Here is a 21,422-nt window from a genome sequence, read left to right as displayed (position 1 = left end):
TAGCATGCATGTTTGTAGTCATTGTCACGAGCCAAAAGGAAATTAGAGAACCCATATGGACTTTGCAGAAAAGGAATTTGAGTGGTGAGCAATTGTTCAGTGTTTCAATCTATAACTTGGCCTATATTACACAAGGGATTGCGCACAATTGCTTAAAAGTGAGGTGAGCAACCGAGGTCTCACTTAAGAGAAAGAGTGGGCTGTTTTCTCGAAGAGAGTATAAGGACTTAAATTTTTTAATGAATTATTTATAACGCTGAATTTATACATAATGAAGATTTATACCGCAAGAAAGAAACAAATTTTTTTCAAGCCAAGGTTTAAACCTGAAAATTTTCCTTTGTTATGAAAAGTAAAAATTTATTCTATTTGTTGAGGATAATTTCTGTTTTTTCTTCTCTGCAACTTAATTTTGACGCAATAAAAGCTCTAATGATAGCTTTGTGAACTTGCTTAGAACTAAAGCTAGTCTTCCACGTTTTTGTTAAAGTGAATTACCTCAATTTTTTCAGATTTCCTTCATTTTGGTATTGCCGCCAAACGCCAATTTCACGCGCGGGGGCTTAGTTAGTTCCCAGGCTTGTCAGGAACTAAATACAGATACGTCATATAGTCGTAATTGAAAAGCATTCCAGACAACCACGAGGGCGGAAGTGAAAAGTGACAGAAATTAAAAGTCTTTCGAAACCGAAATTAGCAATCGACTGTGGATGTTCTGTGATACTTATGGCAAACCGATGAGGGGAGATTAATTTTACAAGCCAAGAGTTATTTTAATGAAGTGATTTTTGGTTACATTTTGCGTAGGAGACGAGATTTTCCTAATGAATCATGCAAAGGTATCCTCTATTGCGATGTTGGCACGAAGTCAAACGTAGACAATGAATTCGTACAGTTTACTTCCCTTTTACTCGATATTATTTTCGTTGCTGTCCTCTACCTACGTTTCCTCGCTAGGAAATCATTCTCGAGGTAAGATGGAAGGTTTATTTTGATAAATACACTTCTTTGCGGTTCGTTGTGTGCTTTTAGTAACTAAAGCAAGCACTGTGCATATATCAATTATTTAGTTTGCGTTATAATGGACGTTGCACCTTTGAAGTAAGTTTATGAAATGATTTGGTTTAAGGTTATCGGCATGGTGAACAGGTTTGAATTGTGTTCGAATTTTAAAAGGGTGACTTTATATTTAATTTATTAAGGTTCTCTCTGTAGTTATCACTGAATTCCTTTAACGATTCGAATCATAGAAGGCATATACACGGAATATATTGAATTTGTTTGCAGGGAGGAATGAAATCCCTTTTATTTCTTTGGTTGCTCGCCAATTTTCGTGGCCCTACAGTTTCTGTTTTGTTTGGTTTTGATTCTTTTTTCATATAAGCCAGTTCAACTCTTAGGATGAAATCAGTCATTTCCTTCCCTCTTGCATAATTGAGCTGCAATTTATTTTCTTTAAATTAATGAACAAAATCAACGTGGTTCAGATGCTATCTTTTAATGAGCCTGATACAATATCGGAACTGACTTACGCTGTGTGCGAAAATGTCGATGTCTAAATTAAGTACAGATTAACGGCGTGTGAACGCCAGTTAGTTTACTTTCTGACTGGGGGTGCATTTTGGAGTTGCTAATTACGGAGGGTATCCGGACAACTCGCCCCCTGGACAATTAGCCCCAGACGATTAGCCCCCAGTATTTGGACGATTAGCCCCCAGTCTCTGGATTATTAGCCCCCAACCCACCAACCTTGAAATAAATTATGTTCTTGCCCTTTACTTTTTACGAACGTTTCCCTATCATATATTATGAAATAAACAATGTTCTTGTTATTTGCTTTTTACGAACATTTCTCTGCCATGCGTGTTAAATTATAAAGTAAACTACGTTCTTGCTGTCTTGTTGTTTGCTTGTTATGAACGTTGCCGTGCGTATCGAATTATAAAGTGAACTATGTTCTTTCTGTTTATATATTCTACAAAAATGAACTGTGTTCTTTCTGTTTACATACTTTACGAATGTTTCTCCGTCATGTTGTTTAAATAGGAAAGGAAAGAAACCAGGGACGAAACTTTGAAACTTTAACTTATTGGCGACTACTTGTTAATGTCAATCGGAGTTTATTTAAATGTTAATAAAGATAGACATTCACAAAAAAAAGGGGCTCCTTTAGGAGCCACAAACTCATAAAAGTCAATGACCAACAGATGAACGTAACTTCTCCTTTACATAAACTAAGACTGGTGGCTAATTGTCCAAAGACTGGGGGCTAATCGTCTGGGGCTAATTGTCCAGGGGGCGAGTTGTCTGACATTCATACGGAGCAATCTAGGTATGGACGTAAGTAGCAAATTTTGAAAAAGCAATTTAAATCCAAAATTAGTTTCAACAGTCAACTTAAAATTTCTCCATTCTTTAAAACTCTTGCCAGGATATTGTTCTGAAAATGTCAAAGAGAGGTGAGATACATGTCATCTGTTACTAAAACGTTTGGTACATCTTTGGTCTGCCCATTAAGTACATGTACTTACGTTATATATAGGAAAATCCTAATTTGCAACTACTTTCCACACACTAATATTGCCCAAATGATTTACAAATTATAGAATGTTTGCTCAAAACCTCATCAGTTGATTGCTGTAGACTTATTTTTAAATATTAAATGGTAATAAATTGACATGGTTTTTGACAAAACTAGTTTTGTTTAAATCACATATAGGCAATATTAGTGAGTCACCTTTAGTTAGTAAATGCAGATTTGGATTTAAAGAATTATATATAAGATGTTTACTTATACTTTTTTGGCTTTGGCAAGTGAAATCTCCCAGAACCTTATCATTATAAATTTAGTGAAAATAACAATTACATTGCTTTTATTTCAGCTTCATTTGTCACAATTGAACCAGGGAGCCCTGACAATTCATACTTTGTCTTAAGGGGCTCTGTATTTCTGTTAAACTGCACTGTAAGATCTGGATTTGGACAAAGCCCTAATGTATCCTGGAAGCACAATGACAAATGGTTGTTTGATCGAGCGAAAAAAATTGATGATTCAACAGTTCAGTTGCAATTATTGAATGCAAGTGCCCATGATAATGGAATTTACTGGTGTGGTCCAGTATCTGGTGATAAATCCCAAGGAGTAAATATCTCAGTCACTGTGGCAGGTAATAACCTGTTTTAATTTCACTTTGATATAATTTATACTTATTGAGAACTTTTTTTTGATATGATTTCAGTGCAGATTATTGTAAGAATTATGGTCACTGTGTAAATACCATAACTCCTCCAAATCTCAAAGAAAGACAAAACTAAACATTGAATTTAAAGCCACATACATACATGGATAAATTACAAAGGAAGAATGTTTTAAAAAAAGCAGTAAATGGTTTGAACTCAGAGGTAACTGTTGATAAAGTATTCTGATCGTCTGAGTGAGGGTAATCTTGAAAAGGATCAATGTAATTAGCAATGGCAGACATTACAACAAACTGAGATTAAGTAATCATTAGATCAGTTGAGTTCTTAAAATCAAAGTTTACCTCACAAGTGCTGGGTACTCACTGAACAGTGTTTGGTGAATTTTTTTTTTTTGGTTATTTTGTTTAAAATTTATTGAGACATTTAAGTTTGTAATAAGACACACTGTGTATCAAAAACACATTAAATACCTAATATTCCCTGGACTTTTATAAGCAAACTAGAAATCTTGTAGGCTTCAATTTAAATGTACAAAAGGCTTTATTGCATTTAACTCCTTCAATTACCTCATGATTCTCCTTTTCAATTAGCTTTTATATTATAAAGTGTGATACTTTATTCCTTTGTCCCTAAAGTGATTAGAAACCAACTTCTCCTCACAGTAACACCCTGAATCAAGCAATCACCAATTAAAGAAGCTTGTGATTGTTAAACAAATTCTCCTCATCAGCGCAATAGATATATAAAGAACAGTAATATGCATATGATAGTATAAATTAGTTATTTAAAGCCAATTTCCGTGGAGACTCACGCAGTTATATAAACTATTCTGACTTTTGCTTTCCAGATCCACCAAGTTCCCCACAGAATTTAAACCTCAAAATCTATGGTGTTTATCCATTTACAGATGTCTGGATACTGTGGTCATCTTCCAGCTATACTGGTGGTTTACCTGTGAACTACTCCATCAAATTGTGCAATGACAAACCTGACAACTCATGTCAGAAAACTGCCTGCAGGTTGATCAACATAAAAGAATGCCAGCCTGTAAACATTCTCAACACTACAATGAATTTCAAGTGCATTCTGAAATCTTTCTTAGATGCCTGTGTCTATAATATTTCTGTTATGGCCACAAATGCTGTTGGAAGTGCACAAAGTCTAATTTACCTGCCGTATATCTATATAAGTTCAGGTATTTTTTTCAAAGTGCTTCTTCATTAATTTAGGATAATTTTAGTATTGCTAATAATATCACAATCCCCATTATGATTTCAGTCATTAAACCTTCAACTCCTAGAATCTGATTGTTAATTGTCTCATCCAGCTCAGTGTTACACATTTCCTGGTAAATTAGTTACAAAAATTTGGTGTTAGATCAAGATGACAGCTTCTGCCTGATAATTTTGAGTAATCTCATTACCTGTTTGCTGGATTAAATATTTTGATAATTTAACAAGACGTTACATGTTATTGTCACTGCTGGAAAATTAAAAAGGTTAATGTTTGTCTTTCAGTTACACCCAAGCCTCCTGAAAATTTTAGTGTTGAGCGCACAGATAAAGACGGTGAATTACGTGTGCGTTGGAAAGCCAGACCAACTTGGGATCTAGCCGACCAAAATTATACAGTGCTCTATCATGCCAAAGGGGAGATTAAAAATAGGGTATGTTTAGGTAAACATTTTCTAACTAATTTTTCACACATCACCCATTGTAAATGAAATGTTACTGACTAAGAGAACTGTCCTCAAAGCTTTAATAAAATTAAATGAGCAAATCCAATTTACATGTCAAGATAAAAAACTGCATCAGTAATTTGTGAAGAAAGAGAGGGGGGAGGAGAGGAGTGGGAGAAGTTATAGCTCAAGACAGATGAATGAAAATTGGCAGAAAGAGTGGGAGAATGGAAAATTGGCAGAAAGAGTGGGAGAATGAAAATTGGCAGAAAGAGTGGGAGAATGGAAACTGGCAGAAAGAGTGGGCGAATGAAAATTGGCAGAGAGAGTGGGAGAATGGAATGAAAACTTGTGGTATCCTGGTCTGAGAAACCTGTGTCAGTAGCATAAAAAATGATTTAAAAATTGTTTTTTATGTATTGATTTATTTTTCATGTTTCAAAATGGCTATTCACTGTTTTTATTGTATGCACAAGTCAAACTATTTATTCATTCAGGTGGACATTTATTTCTTTAATTATCAGGGCCAATTTTATCATGATTACTAAATTAGTTAATGTCATTATTATTAAATTAAGAGAATACCAAAGTAATTTTTAAATTTAATATTAATACACATTTTTTAAATGTTTGTTTCATTTCAGACAAGCACTAGATCCAATAACGAATTTACACTGCTTACTGGACTGAAAGACTTTACAGAGTATTATGTTTATGTCGTGGTCAGATTAGATGAATCAGCCTGGAGTGAAGCCATCGGGCCAAAAATTGTCAGGACAAAAGCAGGCTGTATGTCTTTTTAATAGTTGTTGCCCTTGTATCTATGTAGTCCAGGCCATAATTTCTCATTTCTTCTACAACCCACACTTGGTTACAGAAATGTTCCCTGTTATTTGCAAACTGTTGAGTCACCTTGCACATTGTCTAAATATGAATCATTTTCATGGGTGTATTTGCAATGGCATCCAATATGAGTAAGCAATTCTTGTTTTTCTTGAGAGTATAAAGTGCCATGTACCTATCATTATGCTCATTTTTCTCTTTTGCCATTGGTCACTCTGACTGTTCTTTTCTAAGGACTTCCTTATCACCTTCTCCCTCTTGTCTTCCACCTTCTTGCACACATTGCCTCTTTGTTTCTTTTCTCATTAGCCTAATTGTCTCGTGGGACCTGTTTCTCTAGAGCAAGTTCTAGCACCCTAACCAGTCCATTTTGTTTCTTTAGCTGATAGTTTTGTTTGTATAGTTTTCAAAACTTTTGAAACTCCCATCTGGAATGAAAACAGAACAGCCATAGGGGCCCATAAAGTACAAGGACCTTTGAGAAACAGGCCCCTGGCAGGTCACTTCCCTAAACTATACCCCCATTTACTGACCTTTTCTTGATCTTGCCTCCTTTCCCTTCACTCTAATTCCATCCTTTCCTTTTACAATCTATTTCTCTCTCTTTTCCTTCACTTCACTTTAACTCTCCTCCCTTCATCCTTTGCTCCAATTTTTTTCTGTCTTGATTAACCCTCTCTCCAATCTCGCAATCCTTTAGCATATTCTTCCATTCCCTCCACCCTTCTACAGCTGTAGATGACATCAATCATTTTGATTACAGATCCAGTCAATCTACAAAAGGTGATAAGAGATTATTCGATATCCTTTGCGGGCAATTCTGGTCTCAGGAATGTATCAGTGGAATGGGAGGTGGGTTTTAAACCTTAATTCTTGATACCTAAAATTTCTTTTTAGAACACATGTCTGCGTGTGTACACTTCAAACTGGACTTTTTTCAATTTGAAAATTGTTGATCATTGAGTCTGCGATACTTCAATTTGAAAATCATTCAGGCACAAAACTTGTGGTCTAAGGCTAAATAATCGTGGTAAACTCATAGTTTACAGGCTTTATATTTTTCTCTAATGATTGAGATAATCTGAGTGTTTTTTTTCTTTCGGGAAAGGCTTTTCTGAAAAAGAATTCAATATATTGTCTGAAGTAAAGCAAGATTTCATGGGTTTTGTTTTATCTATCCACTGTGATTAGTCCAGAAAAATCATGCCATTTTCTTTACTATTCAGATGCAAAACTAGAAACCAATGGTGCCTTGGCTACACACATTTCCAAGGCTTTTAACACTTTAATTGTTTTTACTTTGAGTTCTGATTTGCTCCTTGTGATTTTTTGCTCCATGATTGGGCAATTTAATTGTTATCACCGGTACTTGGTTTTGGTTTTTACCACACTCAGATGAGATGGGGCCCTCTTGGCTGCCTCATGAAATAATTTGTTTGTTTTTTCTTTGCTATTATTCATCATTCGATCTCTTTGGGAGGGGAGTGCTTCTCATAGTGATGTCTGGTAATAGAGATTTGATCTAATGCCACCATGATGATGACAAAAAGTAATTGTCTCTCAGCCGGCAGATACCTCATCATGGCGGGGCAATCCTGGTCAGTACGTGATTTCATGCGCATACCATGTTGGCCAGATGGAAGTTAAAGGTTGTAGTTATACTACTGATGCCAAAGCAACCAGCATTACTTTACCAAGATTGCAAAATGTGCACAGCTATGATGTCTTCATGATCATGTGTAATATGGAAGGAAAGTCCAGCACACGCAGATTGTTTCATGTCATTAAGAAAGTGCAAGGTGAGTGATGAAAAAGAGCAGAATGTCATGTGGGGCAAATGCAAATGAAGTGCAAAACATGAATCTTCATTGCCACTCACCCCTTGATATGATCCTTCTTTGCATAAATGTGGTATTACCTGCCTGAGTATGATTGTTATGAGTTCAATGTTTTGGCACTGGCGACTTTACTTAGGATTATTGGTAAAAAAAAAAAAACAAACTAGTTTAATATCACAACAGCTACATAACATCCTGAAATCCAACAACATGAATCACAATGAACCCTGGAATGTAGAAAAGTCAGCATATTTAACCCTTTACACCCTAACTGGATCATTATGCATATTCTCCATTCTGTTTTTTATACATTACCTAAGTTCTAACAAGGAGAATTTGTAAAACCATCAAGATTAGTTGCTGATCATTTCCTTTATTCTTGTGACTTAAACATTTGTTTCAGGGGTGATATTGTAAGGAGAAATTAGAACCTTGTCACTCTTAGGGATTAAAGGGTTAAACCTGATGGGTGACAACCTTGAAAACTATGAACCAAACAAAAGGAACCTGAACAATAAAATAACAAAACTACAGCTCAAAGGATTACAAATATTTTGCTGAAAATACCCACAATAATAATTACCTATGCCTATCAGAAAAAAAAAGAAACTTATAATAATAATGAATGTTCTATAAGCACAAATACAATGACGAAAAATTAGAAGACATGACAATTACAGTTTTTCAAGTTTTTAGACACATCACCTCCTGTATATACAGTAACATTAACCTACACGCATGTGTTCTTAATATAATTGGGAAAACACAATCAGAAAACATTTGTAACTTTTCATGTTGTGAAAATACATCTTACCCAAAGTTTTAATCAGTGATTGTGATAATTTTCTATTATTGGTTTTCTTGTGTGAAAGTTTTTTTTTGAAATAGACTCCTCAATCACTGCTCTCTCTTTTATTCCTCAGAGACCCAAACAACAACGACCCAAGAAAGAAAATTAAGTAGCGCAGAAATTGCCGAGCTTGCTATTTCAGTTCTCGTAGGATGTACGATAGCTGGAGTTGCTGTTTACTTTGTAAGGTATGAAGATATAGCTTTAAAACCCGTTTATTCTTTGGCGTGAATGGGGCATAAGCCCATCTTAGCCTGCCTTTTTAAGTTGTTTCAATCTGATGTCATTTTACTTTTGGTCCTTAAGGCAGCTAAAACCGAACTATGTGTACAATTATGCGAACGCCTGCAATTACCCTTACCACCAAAATCAAGGGTAAGTCTTCCAGGTTGTCGAAACTTCCATTCAGCCGAGGTCTTAGAGCAAAAAAAAAATACTTGGGAACCCCGTCCGCGACTGGACTTAAGCCGCCAGCTCACCGCTGGACTGAATGTTGAATTAACTCTTTGGGGTGAGGTTCTGAAATGGAAAGAATCGTGAAAGCCCAGTGCCCTGTGCACTTTCGCGCTCGGTTCTGTCCAAATTTAAATCGCCCCTACCTTCGGGACTGGCGGGAAGGGAACTTATTTAATCCGGAAGCTATCGTGTAGACTGAGAGCCTCCTTCAGTCACAAGGCGGGTCGTGTAACGGCAAGATACATCACCTAACTCTGATTTCGCAAATGTTCCCTTTAACCCTGAAGAAGTATGGAGAATATTTATTCACAACGAGAACGGGTATTTTCATAATATCAGTGCGCAAGACAGAGAGTGGAATTTCAATCTCGTCCATTAGCAGAACTAGTTAACTAAGTCTGGGGGTCTGTCACCAATGTTTTTTTTTTTTGCTTTTTATAATTATTGTTATTGTTACTATTTGACAAGCCAGGGCAAGCCGTAAAGCGAGCGCGTAAGACGAGTCTCACGTAAGAGGAGGGGCGCGGGAAAAAATGATATGTTAAAACTGGTTGTAACTTCTTCTTGTAGTCGCTCTGTCCCCTTCCAGGAGGAGTAATCAGTCGCTATGTAGCTGTTTCATGGACTCCGGTGAGAAGTGAGGACATCTCTTGGAACTTCGAGAAGTTCTTGGTCGATCATAATGGATTTCCTGTGAAGCGTTACCTTCCCAGTACAAAGCCTTTTGACTTGTTGGGTGATATCCGAAATCTTATGCAACGTTGTTAATTGGATTTCGATAGAAGAACGACTTTTTTTCTTTTTGCTTCACTTTTATTCTTTTCACTTCTTCTTAAGTAGTGTTCATAACTGCGAAGATCACTTTCATATTCACATTAATTTTATTCTATTACGAAGCTATATATACCGTCACGCACGTGTGAGAAGTTACACCAGCACGTGTTTCCGGTAACAATGCGATTGGATGGTTAAGAAGGGGAAGGGCTGTAATCCCGTTTCACACATCACTTAGAGGCGAAACTTCAAATTTTCTTGTGTGCGAGCTTTCAGGGAAAACTTGACGTTTACTCGAAATGAAAGAAGAAACTTCACGGGTCGCGTATATTTCAGGATATACCAGTTCATAAATTCACAAATCACGTTGCCTTTCAAATTAAATTCACGTGTCACATGTTGATTTTGGTCTTAATCACGTGTCACGTATTAACCTTTTGACATCTTCCATTATCGAACGGCGTCTCTACATATAATTCTATTTCTTTAAATCCTTGTCATATTTATTTAGCATGAGCAGATTTTCTGTTTTGATTTTTCTGTATAATCAGGGGTGTCTGATAGCGCGCAACTGTTTCCTTTTTTTTTTTTTTACGATTGTTTTCTCTAGTTTTGTCTTGTTTTCTCTTCTTACTTTTTTAATAATATATCCCTTCCCTAGTCACAAGGTAAGCGGTACTGATGTTATGTCTTGAACCGATACCTGCATTATGGCTCAGCTGTATGACGAACTATTTGTAAACTGTTTACTGCAGTGGAATAGTCCAGAGTTTCTGTTCTCTCTGTTCAGTGTTTGTGCATTTAGCTGTTACAGAATGAGAAACATTGTTTTAAGCTTAGTGTAATTTACTTTTAAAGGTTTTACAATAAATCAGGAAGGAGATTGGAGTGATTGTTTATAATGCATTAAGTTACGGCGTTTTCAGCGGCCTGCTTTGCAAAAGCATTGGAAGGGGATGACATGAGCCGAAAAATCCCCCTTCCTTGTTGCCACTCAGTCCTTAGTAGCTGAGCTAACGATTATCCGCGTCTAAAACTCGCCCCACGAGTAAACAGTTTCTTCCTCGATTATCCACTCGTGAAACAGCGTGAATAGAGCTACAAAGCCCTTTGGACAATCGGACTCCAACAAATCATTCTCACTGCGAAGAACAAAGAATTAGCATGCATGTTTGTAGTCATTGTCACGAGCCAAAAGGAAATTAGAGAACCCATATGGACTTTGCAGAAAAGGAATTTGAGTCGTGAGCAATTGTTCAGTGTTTCACTCAATAACTTGGCCTATATTACACAAGGGATTGCGCACAATTGCTTAAAAGTGAGGTGAGCAACCGAGGTCTCACTTAAGAGAAAGAGTGGGCTGTTTTCTCGAAGAGAGTATAAGGACTTAAATTTTTTTAATGAATTATTTACAACGCTGAATTTATTCATAATGAAGATTTATACCGCAAGAAAGAAACAAATTTATTCAAGCCAAGGTTTTAACCTGAAAATTTTCCTTTGTTATGAAAAGTAAAAATTTATTCTATTTATTGACGATAATTTGTGTTTTTTCTTCTCTGCAACTTAATTTTGACGCAATAAAAGCTCTAATGATAGCTTTGTGAACTTGCTTAGAACTACAGCTAGTCTTCCACGTTTTTGTTAAAGTGAATTACCTCAATTTTTTCAGATTTCCTTCATTTTGGTATTGCCGCCAAACGCCAATTTCACGCGCGGGGGCTTAGTTAGTTCCCAGGCTTGTCAGGAACTAAGTACAGATACGTCATATAGTCGTAATTGAAAAGCATTCCAGACAACCATGAGGGCGGAAGTGAAAAGTGACAGAAAATAACAGTCTTTCGAAATAGAAATTGGCAATCGACTGTGGATGTTCTGTGATACTTATGGCAAACCGATGAGGGGAGATTAATTTTACAAGCCAAGAGTTATTTTAATGAAGTAATTTTTAGTTACATTTTGCGTAGGAGACGAGATTTTCCTAATGAATCATGCAAAGGTATCCTCTATTGCGATGTTGGCACGAAGTCAATCGTAGACAATGAATTCGTACAGTTTACTTACCTTTTACTCGATATTATTTTCGTTGCTGTCCTCTACCTACGTTTCCTCGCTAGGAAATCATTCTCGAGGTAAGATGGAAGGTTTATTTTGATAAATACACTTCTTTGGGGCTCGTTGTGTGCTTTTAGTAACTAAACCAAGCACTGTGCATATATCAATTATTTAGTTTGCGTTATAATGGACGTTGCACCTTTGAAGTAAGTTTATGAAATGATTTGGTTTAAGGTTATCGGCATGGTGAACAGGTTTGAATTGTGTTCGAATTTTAAAAGGGTGACTTTATATTTAATTTATTAAGGTTCTCTCTGTAGTTATCACTGAATTCCTTTAACGATTCGAATCATAGAAGGCATATACACGGAATATATTGAATTTGTTTGCAGGGAGGAATGAAATCCCTTTTATTTCTTTGGTTGCTCGCCAATTTTCGTGGCCCTACAGTTTCTGTTTTGTTTGGTTTTGATTCTTTTTTCATATAAGCCAGTTCAACTCTTAGGATGAAATCAGTCATTTCCTTCCCTCTTGCATAATTGAGCTGCAATTTATTTTCTTTAAATTAATGAACAAAATCAACGTGGTTCAGATGCTATCTTTTAATGAGCCTGATACAATATCGGAACTGACTTACGCTGTGTGCGAAAATGTCGATGTCTAAATTAAGTACAGATTAACGGCGCGTGAACGCCAGTTAGTTTACTTTCTGACTGGGGGTGCATTTTGGAGTTCCTATACGGAGCAATCTAGGTATGCACGTAAGTAGCAAATTTTGAAAAAGCAATTTAAATCCGAAATTAGTTTCAACAGTCAACTTAAAATTTCTCCATTCTTTAAAACTCTTGCCAGGATATTGTTCTGAAATGTCAAAGAGAGGTGAGATACATGTCATCTGTTACTAAAACGTTTGGTACATCTTTGGTCTGCCTATTAAGTACATGTACTTACGTTATATATAGGAAAATCCTAATTTGCAACTACTTTCCACACACTAATATTGCCCAAATGATTTACAAATTATAGAATGTTTGCTCAAAACCTCATCAGTTGATTGCTGTAGACTTATGTTTAAATATTAAATGGTAATAAATTGACATGGTTTTCGACAAAACTAGTTTTGTTTAAATCACATATAGGCAATATTAGTGAGTCACCTTTAGTTAGTAAATGCAGATTTGGATTTAAAGAATTATATATGAGATGTTTACTTATACTTTTTTGGCTTTGGCAAGTGAAATCTCCCAGAACCTTATCATTATAAATTTAGTGAAAATAACAATTACATTGCTTTTATTTCAGCTTCATTTGTCACAATTGAACCAGGGAGCCCTGACAATTCATACTTTGTCTTAAGGGGCTCTGTATTTCTGTTAAACTGCACTGTAAGATCTGGATTTGGACAAAGCCCTAATGTATCCTGGAAGCACAATGACAAATGGTTGTTTGATCGAGTGAAAAAAATTGATGATTCAACAGTTCAGTTGCAATTATTGAATGCAAGTGCCCATGATAATGGAATTTACTGGTGTGGTCCAGTATCTGGTGATAAATCCCAAGGAGTAAATATCTCAGTCACTGTGGCAGGTAATAGTCTGTTTTAATTTCACTTTGATATAATTTCTACTTATTGAGAACTTTTTTTTGATATGATTTCAGTGCAGTTTATTGTAAGAATTATGGTCACTGTGTAAATACCAGAACTCCTCCAAATCTCAAAGAAAGACAAAACTAAACATTGAATTTAAAGCCACATACATACATGGATAAATTACAAAGGAAGAATGTTTTAAAAAAAGCAGTAAATGGTTTGAACCTAGAGGTAACTGTTGATAAAGTATTCTGATCGTCTGAGTGAGAGTAATCTTGAAAAGGATCAATGTAATTAGCAATGGCAGACATTCCAACAACCTGAGATAAAGTAATTATTAGATCAGTCAAGTTCTTAAAATCAAAGTTTACCTCACTTAGTACTGGGTACTCACTGGACAGTGTTTTGTGAATTTTTTTTTTTGGTTATTTTGTTTGTTTCACTTGTTTAAAATTTATTGAGACATTTAAGTTTGTAATAAGACACACTGTGTATCAAAAACACATTAAATACCTAATATTCCCTGGACTTTTATAAGCAAACTAGAAATCTTGTAGGCTTCAATTTAAATGTACAAAAGGCTTTATTGCATTTAACTCCTTCAATTACCTCATGATTCTCCTTTTCAATTAGCTTTTATATTATAAAGTGTGATACTTTATCCCTTTGTCCCTAAAATGATTAGAAACCAACTTCTCCTCACAGTAACACCCTGAATCGAGCAATCACCAATTAAAGAAGCTTGGGATTGTTAAACAAATTCTCCTCATCAGCACAATAGATATATAGAGAACAGGAATATGCATATTATGGTATAAATTAGTTATTTAAAGCCAATTTCCGAGGAGACTCACACAGTCATATAAACTATTCTGACTTTTGCTTTCCAGATCCACCAAGTTCCCCACGGAATTTAAACCTCAAAATCTATGGTTATTATGCATTTATAGATGTCTGGATACTGTGGTCATCTTCCAGCTATACTGATGGTTTACCTGTGAACTACTCCATCAAATTGTGCAATGACAAACCTGACAACCCATGTCAGAAAACTGCCTGCAAGTTGATCAACATAAAAGAATGCCAGCCTGTAAACATTCTCAGCACTACAATGAATTTCAAGTGTATTCTGAAAACTTTCTTAGATGCCTGTGACTATAATATTTCTGTTATGGCCACAAATGCTGTTGGAAGTGCACAAAGTCTAATTTACCTGCCATATATCTCAGATATAAGTTCAGGTATTTTTTTCAAAGTGCTTCTTCATTAATTTAGGATAATTTTAGTATTGCTAATAATATCACAATCCCCATAATGATTTCAGTCATTCAACCTTCAACTCCTAGAATCTGATTGTTAATTGTCTCATCTAGCTCAGTGTTACACATTTCCGGGTGAATTATTTACAAGAATTTGGTGTTAGATCAAGATGACAGCTTAATTCTGCCTGATAATTTTGAGTAATCTCATTACCTGTTTGCTGGATTAAATATTTTGATAATTTAACAAGACGTTACATGTTATTGTCACTGCTGGAAAATTAAAAGGTTAATGTTTGTCTTTCAGTTACACCCAAGCCTCCTGAAAATTTTAATGTTGAGCGCACAGATAAAGAGGGTGAATTACGTGTGCGTTGGAAAGCCAGACCATCTTGGGATCTAGCTGACCAAAGTTATACAGTGCTCTATCATGCCAAAGGAGAGATTAAAAATAGGGTATGTTTAGGTAAACATTTTCTAACTAATTTTTCACACATCACCCATTGTAAATGAAATGTTACTGACTAAGAGAACTGTCCTCAAAGCTTTAATAAAATTAAATGAACAAATCCAATTTACATGTCAAGATAAAAAACTGCATCAGTAATTTGTGAAGAAAGAGAGGGGGGAGGAGAGGAGTGGGAGAAGTTATAGCTCAAGACAGGTGAATGAAAATTGGCAGAAGGAGTGGGAAAATGGAACGAAAACTTGTGGTCTCCTGGTCTGAGAAACCTATGTGAGTAGCATAAAAAATGATTTAAAAATTGTTTTTTATGTATTGATTTATTTTTCATGTTTCAAAATGACTATTCACTGTTTTTATTGTATGCACAAGTCAAACTATTTATTCATTCATTCAGGTGGACATTTATTTCTTTAATCATCAGGGCCAATTTTATCATAATTACTAATTAAAATTAGTTAATGTCATTATTATTAAATTAAGAGAATACCCAAGTAATTTTTTAATTTAATATTAATGCACATACTTTTTTAATGTTTGTTTCATTTCAGACAAGCACTAGATCCAATAGAGAATTTACACTGCTTACTGGACTGAAAGACTTTACAGAGTATTATGTTTATGTTGTGGTCAGATTAGATGAATCAGACTGGAGTGAAGCCATCGGGCCAAAAATTGTCAGGACAAAAGCAGGCTGTATGTCTTTTTAATAGTTGTTGCCCTTGTATCTATGTAGTCCAGGCCATAATTTCTCATTTCTTCTACAACCCACACTTGGTTGCAGAAATGTTCCCTGTTATTTGCAAACTGTTGAGTCACCTTGCACATTGTCTAAATATGAATCATTTTCATGGGTGTATTTGCAATGGCATCCAATATGAGTAAGCAATTCTTGTTTTTCTTGAGAGTATAAAGTGCCATGTACCTATCATTATGCTCATTTTTCTCTTTTGCCATTGGTCACTCTGACTGTTCTTTTCTAAGGACTTCCTTATCACCTTCTCCCTCTTGTCTTCCACCTTCTTGCACACATTGCCTCTTTGTTTCTTTTCTCATCAGCCTAATTGTCTCGTGGGACCTGTTTCTCTAGAGCAAGTTCTAGCACCCTAACCAGTCCATTTTGTTTCTTTAGCTGATAGTTTTGTTTGTATAGTTTTCAAAACTTTTGAAACTCCCATCTGGAATGAAAACAGAACAGCCATAGGGGCCCATAAAGTACAAAGACCTTTGAGAAACAGGCCCCTGGCAGGTCACTTCCCTAAACTATACCCCCATTTACTGACCTTTTCTTGATCTTGCCTCCTTTCCCTTCACTCTAATTCCATCCTTTCCTTTTACAATCTATTTCTCTCTCTTTTCCTTCACTTCACTTTAACTCTCCTCCCTTCATCCTTTGCTCCAATTTTTTTCTGTCTTGATTAACCCTCTCTCCAATCTCGCAATCCTTTAGCATATTCTTCCATTCCCTCCACCCCTCTACAGCTGTAGATGACATCAATCATTTTGATTACAGATCCAGTCAATCTACCAAAGGTGATAAGAGATTATTCGATATCCTTTCCGGGCAATTCTGGTCTCAGGAATGTATCAGTGGAATGGGAGGTGGGTTTTAAACCTTAATTCTTGATACCTAAAATTTCTTTTTAGAACACATGTCTGCGTGTGTACACTTCAAACTGGACTTTTTTCAATTTGAAAATTGTTGATCATTGAGTCTGCTATACTTCAATTTGAAAATCATTCAGGCACAAAACTTGTGGTCTAAGGCTAAATAATCGTGGTAAAGTCATAGTTTACAGGCTTTATATTTTTCTCTAATGATTGAGATAATCTGAGTGTTTTTTTTCTTTCGGGAAAGGCTTTTCTGAAAAAAAATTCAATATATTGTCTGAAGTAAAGCAAGATTTCATGGGTTTTGTTTTATCTATCCACTGTGATTAGTCCAGAAAAATCATGCCATTTTCTTTACTATTCAGATGCAAAACTAGAAACCAATGGTGCCTTGGCTACACACATTTCCAAGGCTTTTAACACTTTAATTGTTTTTACTTTGAGTTCTGATTTGCTCCTTGTGATTTTTTGCTCCATGATTGGGCAATTTAATTGTTATCACCGGTACTTGGTTTTGGTTTTTACCACACTCAGATGAGATGGGGCCCTCTTGGCTGCCTTATGAAATAATTTGTTTGTTTTTTCTTTGCTATTATTCATCATTCGATCTCTTTGGGAGGGGAGTGCTTCTCATAGTGATGTCTGGTAATAGAGATTTGATCTAATGCCACCATGATGATGACAAAAAGTAATTGTCTCTCAGCCGGCAGATACCTCATCATGGCGGGGCAATCCTGGTCAGTACGTGATTTCATGCGCATACCATGTTGGCCAGAGGGAAGTTAAAGGTTGTAGTTATACTACTGATGCCAAAGCAACTAACATTACTTTACCAAGATTGCAAAATGTGCACAGCTATGATGTCTTCATGATCATGCGTAATATGGAAGGAAAGTCCAGCACACGCAGATTGTTTCATGTCATTAAGAAAGTGCAAGGTGAGTGATGAAAAAGAGCAGAATGTCATGTGGGGCAAATGCAAATGAAGTGCAAAACATGAATCTTCATTGCCACTCACCCCTTGATATGATCCTTCTTTGCATAAATGTGGTATTACCTGCCTGAGTGTGATTGTTATGAGTTCAATGTTTTGGCACTGGCGACTTTACTTAGGATTATTGGTAAAAAAAAAAAAACAAACTAGTTTAATATCACAACAGCTACATAACATCCTGAAATCCAACAACATGAATCACAATGAACCCTGGAATGTAGAAAAGTCAGCATATTTAACCCTTTACACCCTAACTGGATCATTATGCATATTCTCCATTCTGTTTTTTATACATTACCTAAGTTCTAACAAGGAGAATTTGTAAAACCATCAAGAGCTTCATTAGTTGCTGATCATTTCCTTTATTCTTGTGACTTAAACATTTGTTTCAGGGGTGATATTGTAAGGAGAAATTAGAACCTTGTCACTCTTAGGGATTAAAGGGTTAAACCTGATGGGTGACAACCTTGAAAACTATGAACCAAACAAAAGGAACCTGAACAATAAAATAACAAAACTACAGCTCAAAGGATTACAAATATTTTGCTGAAAATACCCACAATAATAATTACCTATGCCTATCAGAAAAAAAAAGAAACTTATAATAATAATGAACGTTCTATAAGCACAAATACAATGACGAAAAATTAGAAGACATGACAATTACAGTTTTTCAAGTTTTTAGACACATCACCTCCTGTATATACAGTAACATTAACCTACACGCATATGTTCTTAATATAATTGGGAAAACACAATCAGAAAACATTTGTAACTTTTCATGTTGTGAAAATACATCTTACCCAAAGTTTTAATCAGTGATTGTGATAATTTTCTATTATTGGTTTACTTGTGTGAAAGTTTTTTTTTGAAATAGACTCCTCAATCACTGCTCTCTCTTTTATTCCTCAGAGACCCAAACAACAACGACCCAAGAAAGAAAATTAAGTAGCGCAGAAATTGCCGAGCTTGCTATTTCAGTTCTCGTAGGATGTACGATAGCTGGAGTTGCTGTTTACTTTGTAAGGTATGAAGATATAGCTTTAAAACCCGTTTATTCTTTGGCGTGAATGGGGCATAAGCCCATCTTAGCCTGCCTTTTTAAGTTGTTTCAATCTGATGTCATTTTACTTTTGGTCCTTAAGGCAGCTAAAACCGAACTATGTGTACAATTATGCGAACGCCTGCAATTACCCTTACCACCAAAATCAAGGGTAAGTCTTCCAGGTTGTCGAAACTTCCATTCAGCCGAGGTCTTAGAGCAAAAAAAAAATACTTGGGAACCCCGTCCGCGACTGGACTTAAGCCGCCAGCTCACCGCTGGACTGAATGTTGAATTAACTCTTTGGGGTGAGGTTCTGAAATGGAAAGAATCGTGAAAGCCCAGTGCCCTGTGCACTTTCGCGCTCGGTTCTGTCCAAATTTAAATCGCCCCTATCTTCGGGACTGGCGGGAAGGGAACTTATTTAATCCGGAAGCTATCGTGTAGACTGAGAGCCTCCTTCAGTCACAAGGCGGGTCGTGTAACGGCAAGATACATCACCTAACTCTGATTTCGCAAATGTTCCCTTTAACCCTGAAGAAGTATGGAGAATATTTATTCACAACGAGAACGGGTGTTTTCATAATATCAGTGCGCAAGACAGAGAGTGGAATTTCAATCTCGTCCATTAGCAGAACTAGTTAACTTAGTCTGGGGGTCTGTCACCAATGTTTTTTTTTTTGCTTTTTATAATTATTGTTATTGTTGCTATTTGACAAGCCAGGGCAAGCCGTAAAGCGAGCGCGTAAGATGAGTCTCACGTAAGAGGAGGGGCGCGGGAAAAAATGATATGTTAAAACTGGTTGTAACTTCTTCTTGTAGTCGCTCTGTCCCCTTCCAGGAGGAGTAATCAGTCGCTATGTAGCTGTTTCATGGACTCCGGTGAGAAGTGAGGACATCTCTTGGAACTTCGAGAAGTTCTTGGTCGATCATAATGGATTTCCTGTGAAGCGTTACCTTCCCAGTACAAAGCCTTTTGACTTGTTGGGTGATATCCGAAATCTTATGCAACGTTGTTAATTGGATTTCGATAGAAGAACGACTTTTTTTCTTTTTGCCTCACTTTTATTCTTTTCACTTCTTCTTAAGTAGTGTTCATAACTGCGAAGATCACTTTCATATTCACATTAATTTTATCCTATTACGAAGCTATATATACCGTCACGCACGTGTGAGAAGTTACACCAGCACGTGTTTCCGGTAACAATGCGATTGGATGGTTAAGAAGGGGAAGGGCTGTAATCCCGTTTCACACATCACTTAGAGGCGAAACTTCAAATTTTCTTGTGTGCGAGCTTTCAGGGAAAACTTGACGTTTACTTGAAATGAAAGAAGAAACTTCACGGGTCGCGTATATTTCAGGATATACCAGTTCATAAATTCACAAATCACGTTGCCTTTCAAATTAAATTCACGTGTCACATGTTGATTTTGGTCTTAATCACGTGTCACGTATTAACCTTTTGACATCTTCCATTATCGAACGGCTTCTCTACATATAATTCTATTTCTTTAAATCCTTGTCATATTTATTTAGCATGAGCAGATTTTCTGTTTTGATTTTTCTGTATAATCAGGGGTGTCTGATAGCGCGCAACTGTTTCCTTTTTTTTTTTTAACGATTGTTTTCTCTAGTTTTGTCTTGTTTTCTCTTCTTACTTTTTTAATAATATATCCCTTCCTTAGTCACAAGGTAAGCGGTACTGATGTTAGGTCTTGAACCGATACCTGCATTATGGCTCAGTTGTATGACGAACTATTTGTAAACTGTTTACTGCAGTGGAATAGTCCAGAGTTTCTGTTCTCTCTGTTCAGTGTTTATGCATTTAGCTGTTACAGAATGAGAAACATTGTTTTGAGCTTAGTGTAATTTACTTTTAAAGGTATTACAATAAATCAGGAAGGAGATTGGAGTGATTCTTTATAATGCATTAAGTTACGGCGTTTTCAGCGGCCTGCTTTGCAAAAGCATTGGAAAGGGATGACATGAGCCGAAAAATCCCCCTTCCTTGTTGGCACTCAGTCCTTAGTAGCTGAGCTAACGATTATCCGCGTCTAAAACTCGCCCCACGGGTAAACAGTTTCTTCCTCGATTATCCACTCGTGAAACAGCGTGAATAGAGCTACAAAGCCCTTTGGACAATCGGACTCCAACAAATCATTCTCACTGCGAAGAACAAAGAATTAGCATGCATGATTGTATTCATTCACGAGCCAAAAGGAAATTAGAGAACCCATATGGACTTTGCAGAAAAGGAATTTGAGTGGTGAGCAATTGTTCAGTGTTTCACTCAATAACTTGGCCTATATTACACAAGGGATTGCGCACAATTGCTTAAAAGTGAGGTGAGCAACCGAGGTCTCACTTAAGAGAAAGAGTGGGCTGTTTTCTCGAAGAGAGTATAAGGACTTAAATTTTTTAATGAATTATTTATAACGCTGAATTTATACATAATGAAGATTTATACCGCAAGAAAGAAACAAATTTTTTTCAAGCCAAGGTTTAAACCTGAAAAATTTCCTTTGTTATGAAAAGTAAAAATTTATTCTATTTGTTGAGGATAATTTCTGTTTTTTCTTCTCTGCAACTTAATTTTGACGCAATAAAAGCTCTAATGATAGCTTTGTGAACTTGCTTAGAACTAAAGCTAGTCTTCCACGTTTTTGTTAAAGTGAATTACCTCAATTTTTTCAGATTTCCTTCATTTTGGTATTGCCGCCAAACGCCAATTCCACGCGCGGGGGCTTAGTTAGTTCCCAGGCTTGT

General features: G+C 36.1%; 2 protein-coding genes across 3 annotated transcripts; both read left to right on the top strand.

Moving 5' to 3' along the window:
• The first annotated feature begins 618 nt into the window (after positions 1-618).
• Positions 619-10,528, top strand: LOC149048860 (uncharacterized). The gene is made up of 9 exons (XM_089201009.1): positions 619-972; positions 2,883-3,167; positions 4,049-4,396; positions 4,719-4,867; positions 5,524-5,668; positions 6,486-6,574; positions 7,287-7,521; positions 8,484-8,598; positions 9,437-10,528. Exons 1-9 carry the CDS (start codon positions 882-884, stop codon positions 9,462-9,464), a joined length of 1,485 nt encoding a protein of 494 aa, XP_089057135.1. The 5' UTR covers positions 619-881; the 3' UTR covers positions 9,465-10,528.
• A 900-nt stretch (positions 10,529-11,428) lies between these two features.
• LOC149048859 (cytokine receptor-like factor 1) lies at positions 11,429-20,568 on the top strand. Of its 2 annotated transcripts, none has more exons than XM_089201006.1 (9): positions 11,429-11,772; positions 12,998-13,282; positions 14,177-14,527; positions 14,853-15,001; positions 15,560-15,704; positions 16,522-16,610; positions 17,323-17,557; positions 18,526-18,640; positions 19,478-20,568. In XM_089201006.1, the coding sequence occupies exons 1-9, from the start codon at positions 11,682-11,684 to the stop codon at positions 19,503-19,505; spliced, it is 1,488 nt and encodes a 495-aa protein (XP_089057132.1). In that variant the 5' UTR covers positions 11,429-11,681; the 3' UTR covers positions 19,506-20,568. The 2 variants fall into 2 exon arrangements, with proteins under 2 accessions (XP_089057132.1, XP_089057133.1); XM_089201007.1 differs by lacking the exon at positions 11,429-11,772 and adding an exon at positions 12,547-12,574.
• Positions 20,569-21,422: the final 854 nt, after the last annotated feature.

The sequence above is a fragment of the Pocillopora damicornis genome, chromosome 3 (genome assembly GCF_964200805.1).
Source record: "Pocillopora damicornis chromosome 3, jaPocDami1.2, whole genome shotgun sequence".
Lineage (NCBI taxonomy): Eukaryota > Metazoa > Cnidaria > Anthozoa > Scleractinia > Pocilloporidae > Pocillopora > Pocillopora damicornis.
This window is presented reverse-complemented; position numbering and strand designations above follow the sequence as displayed.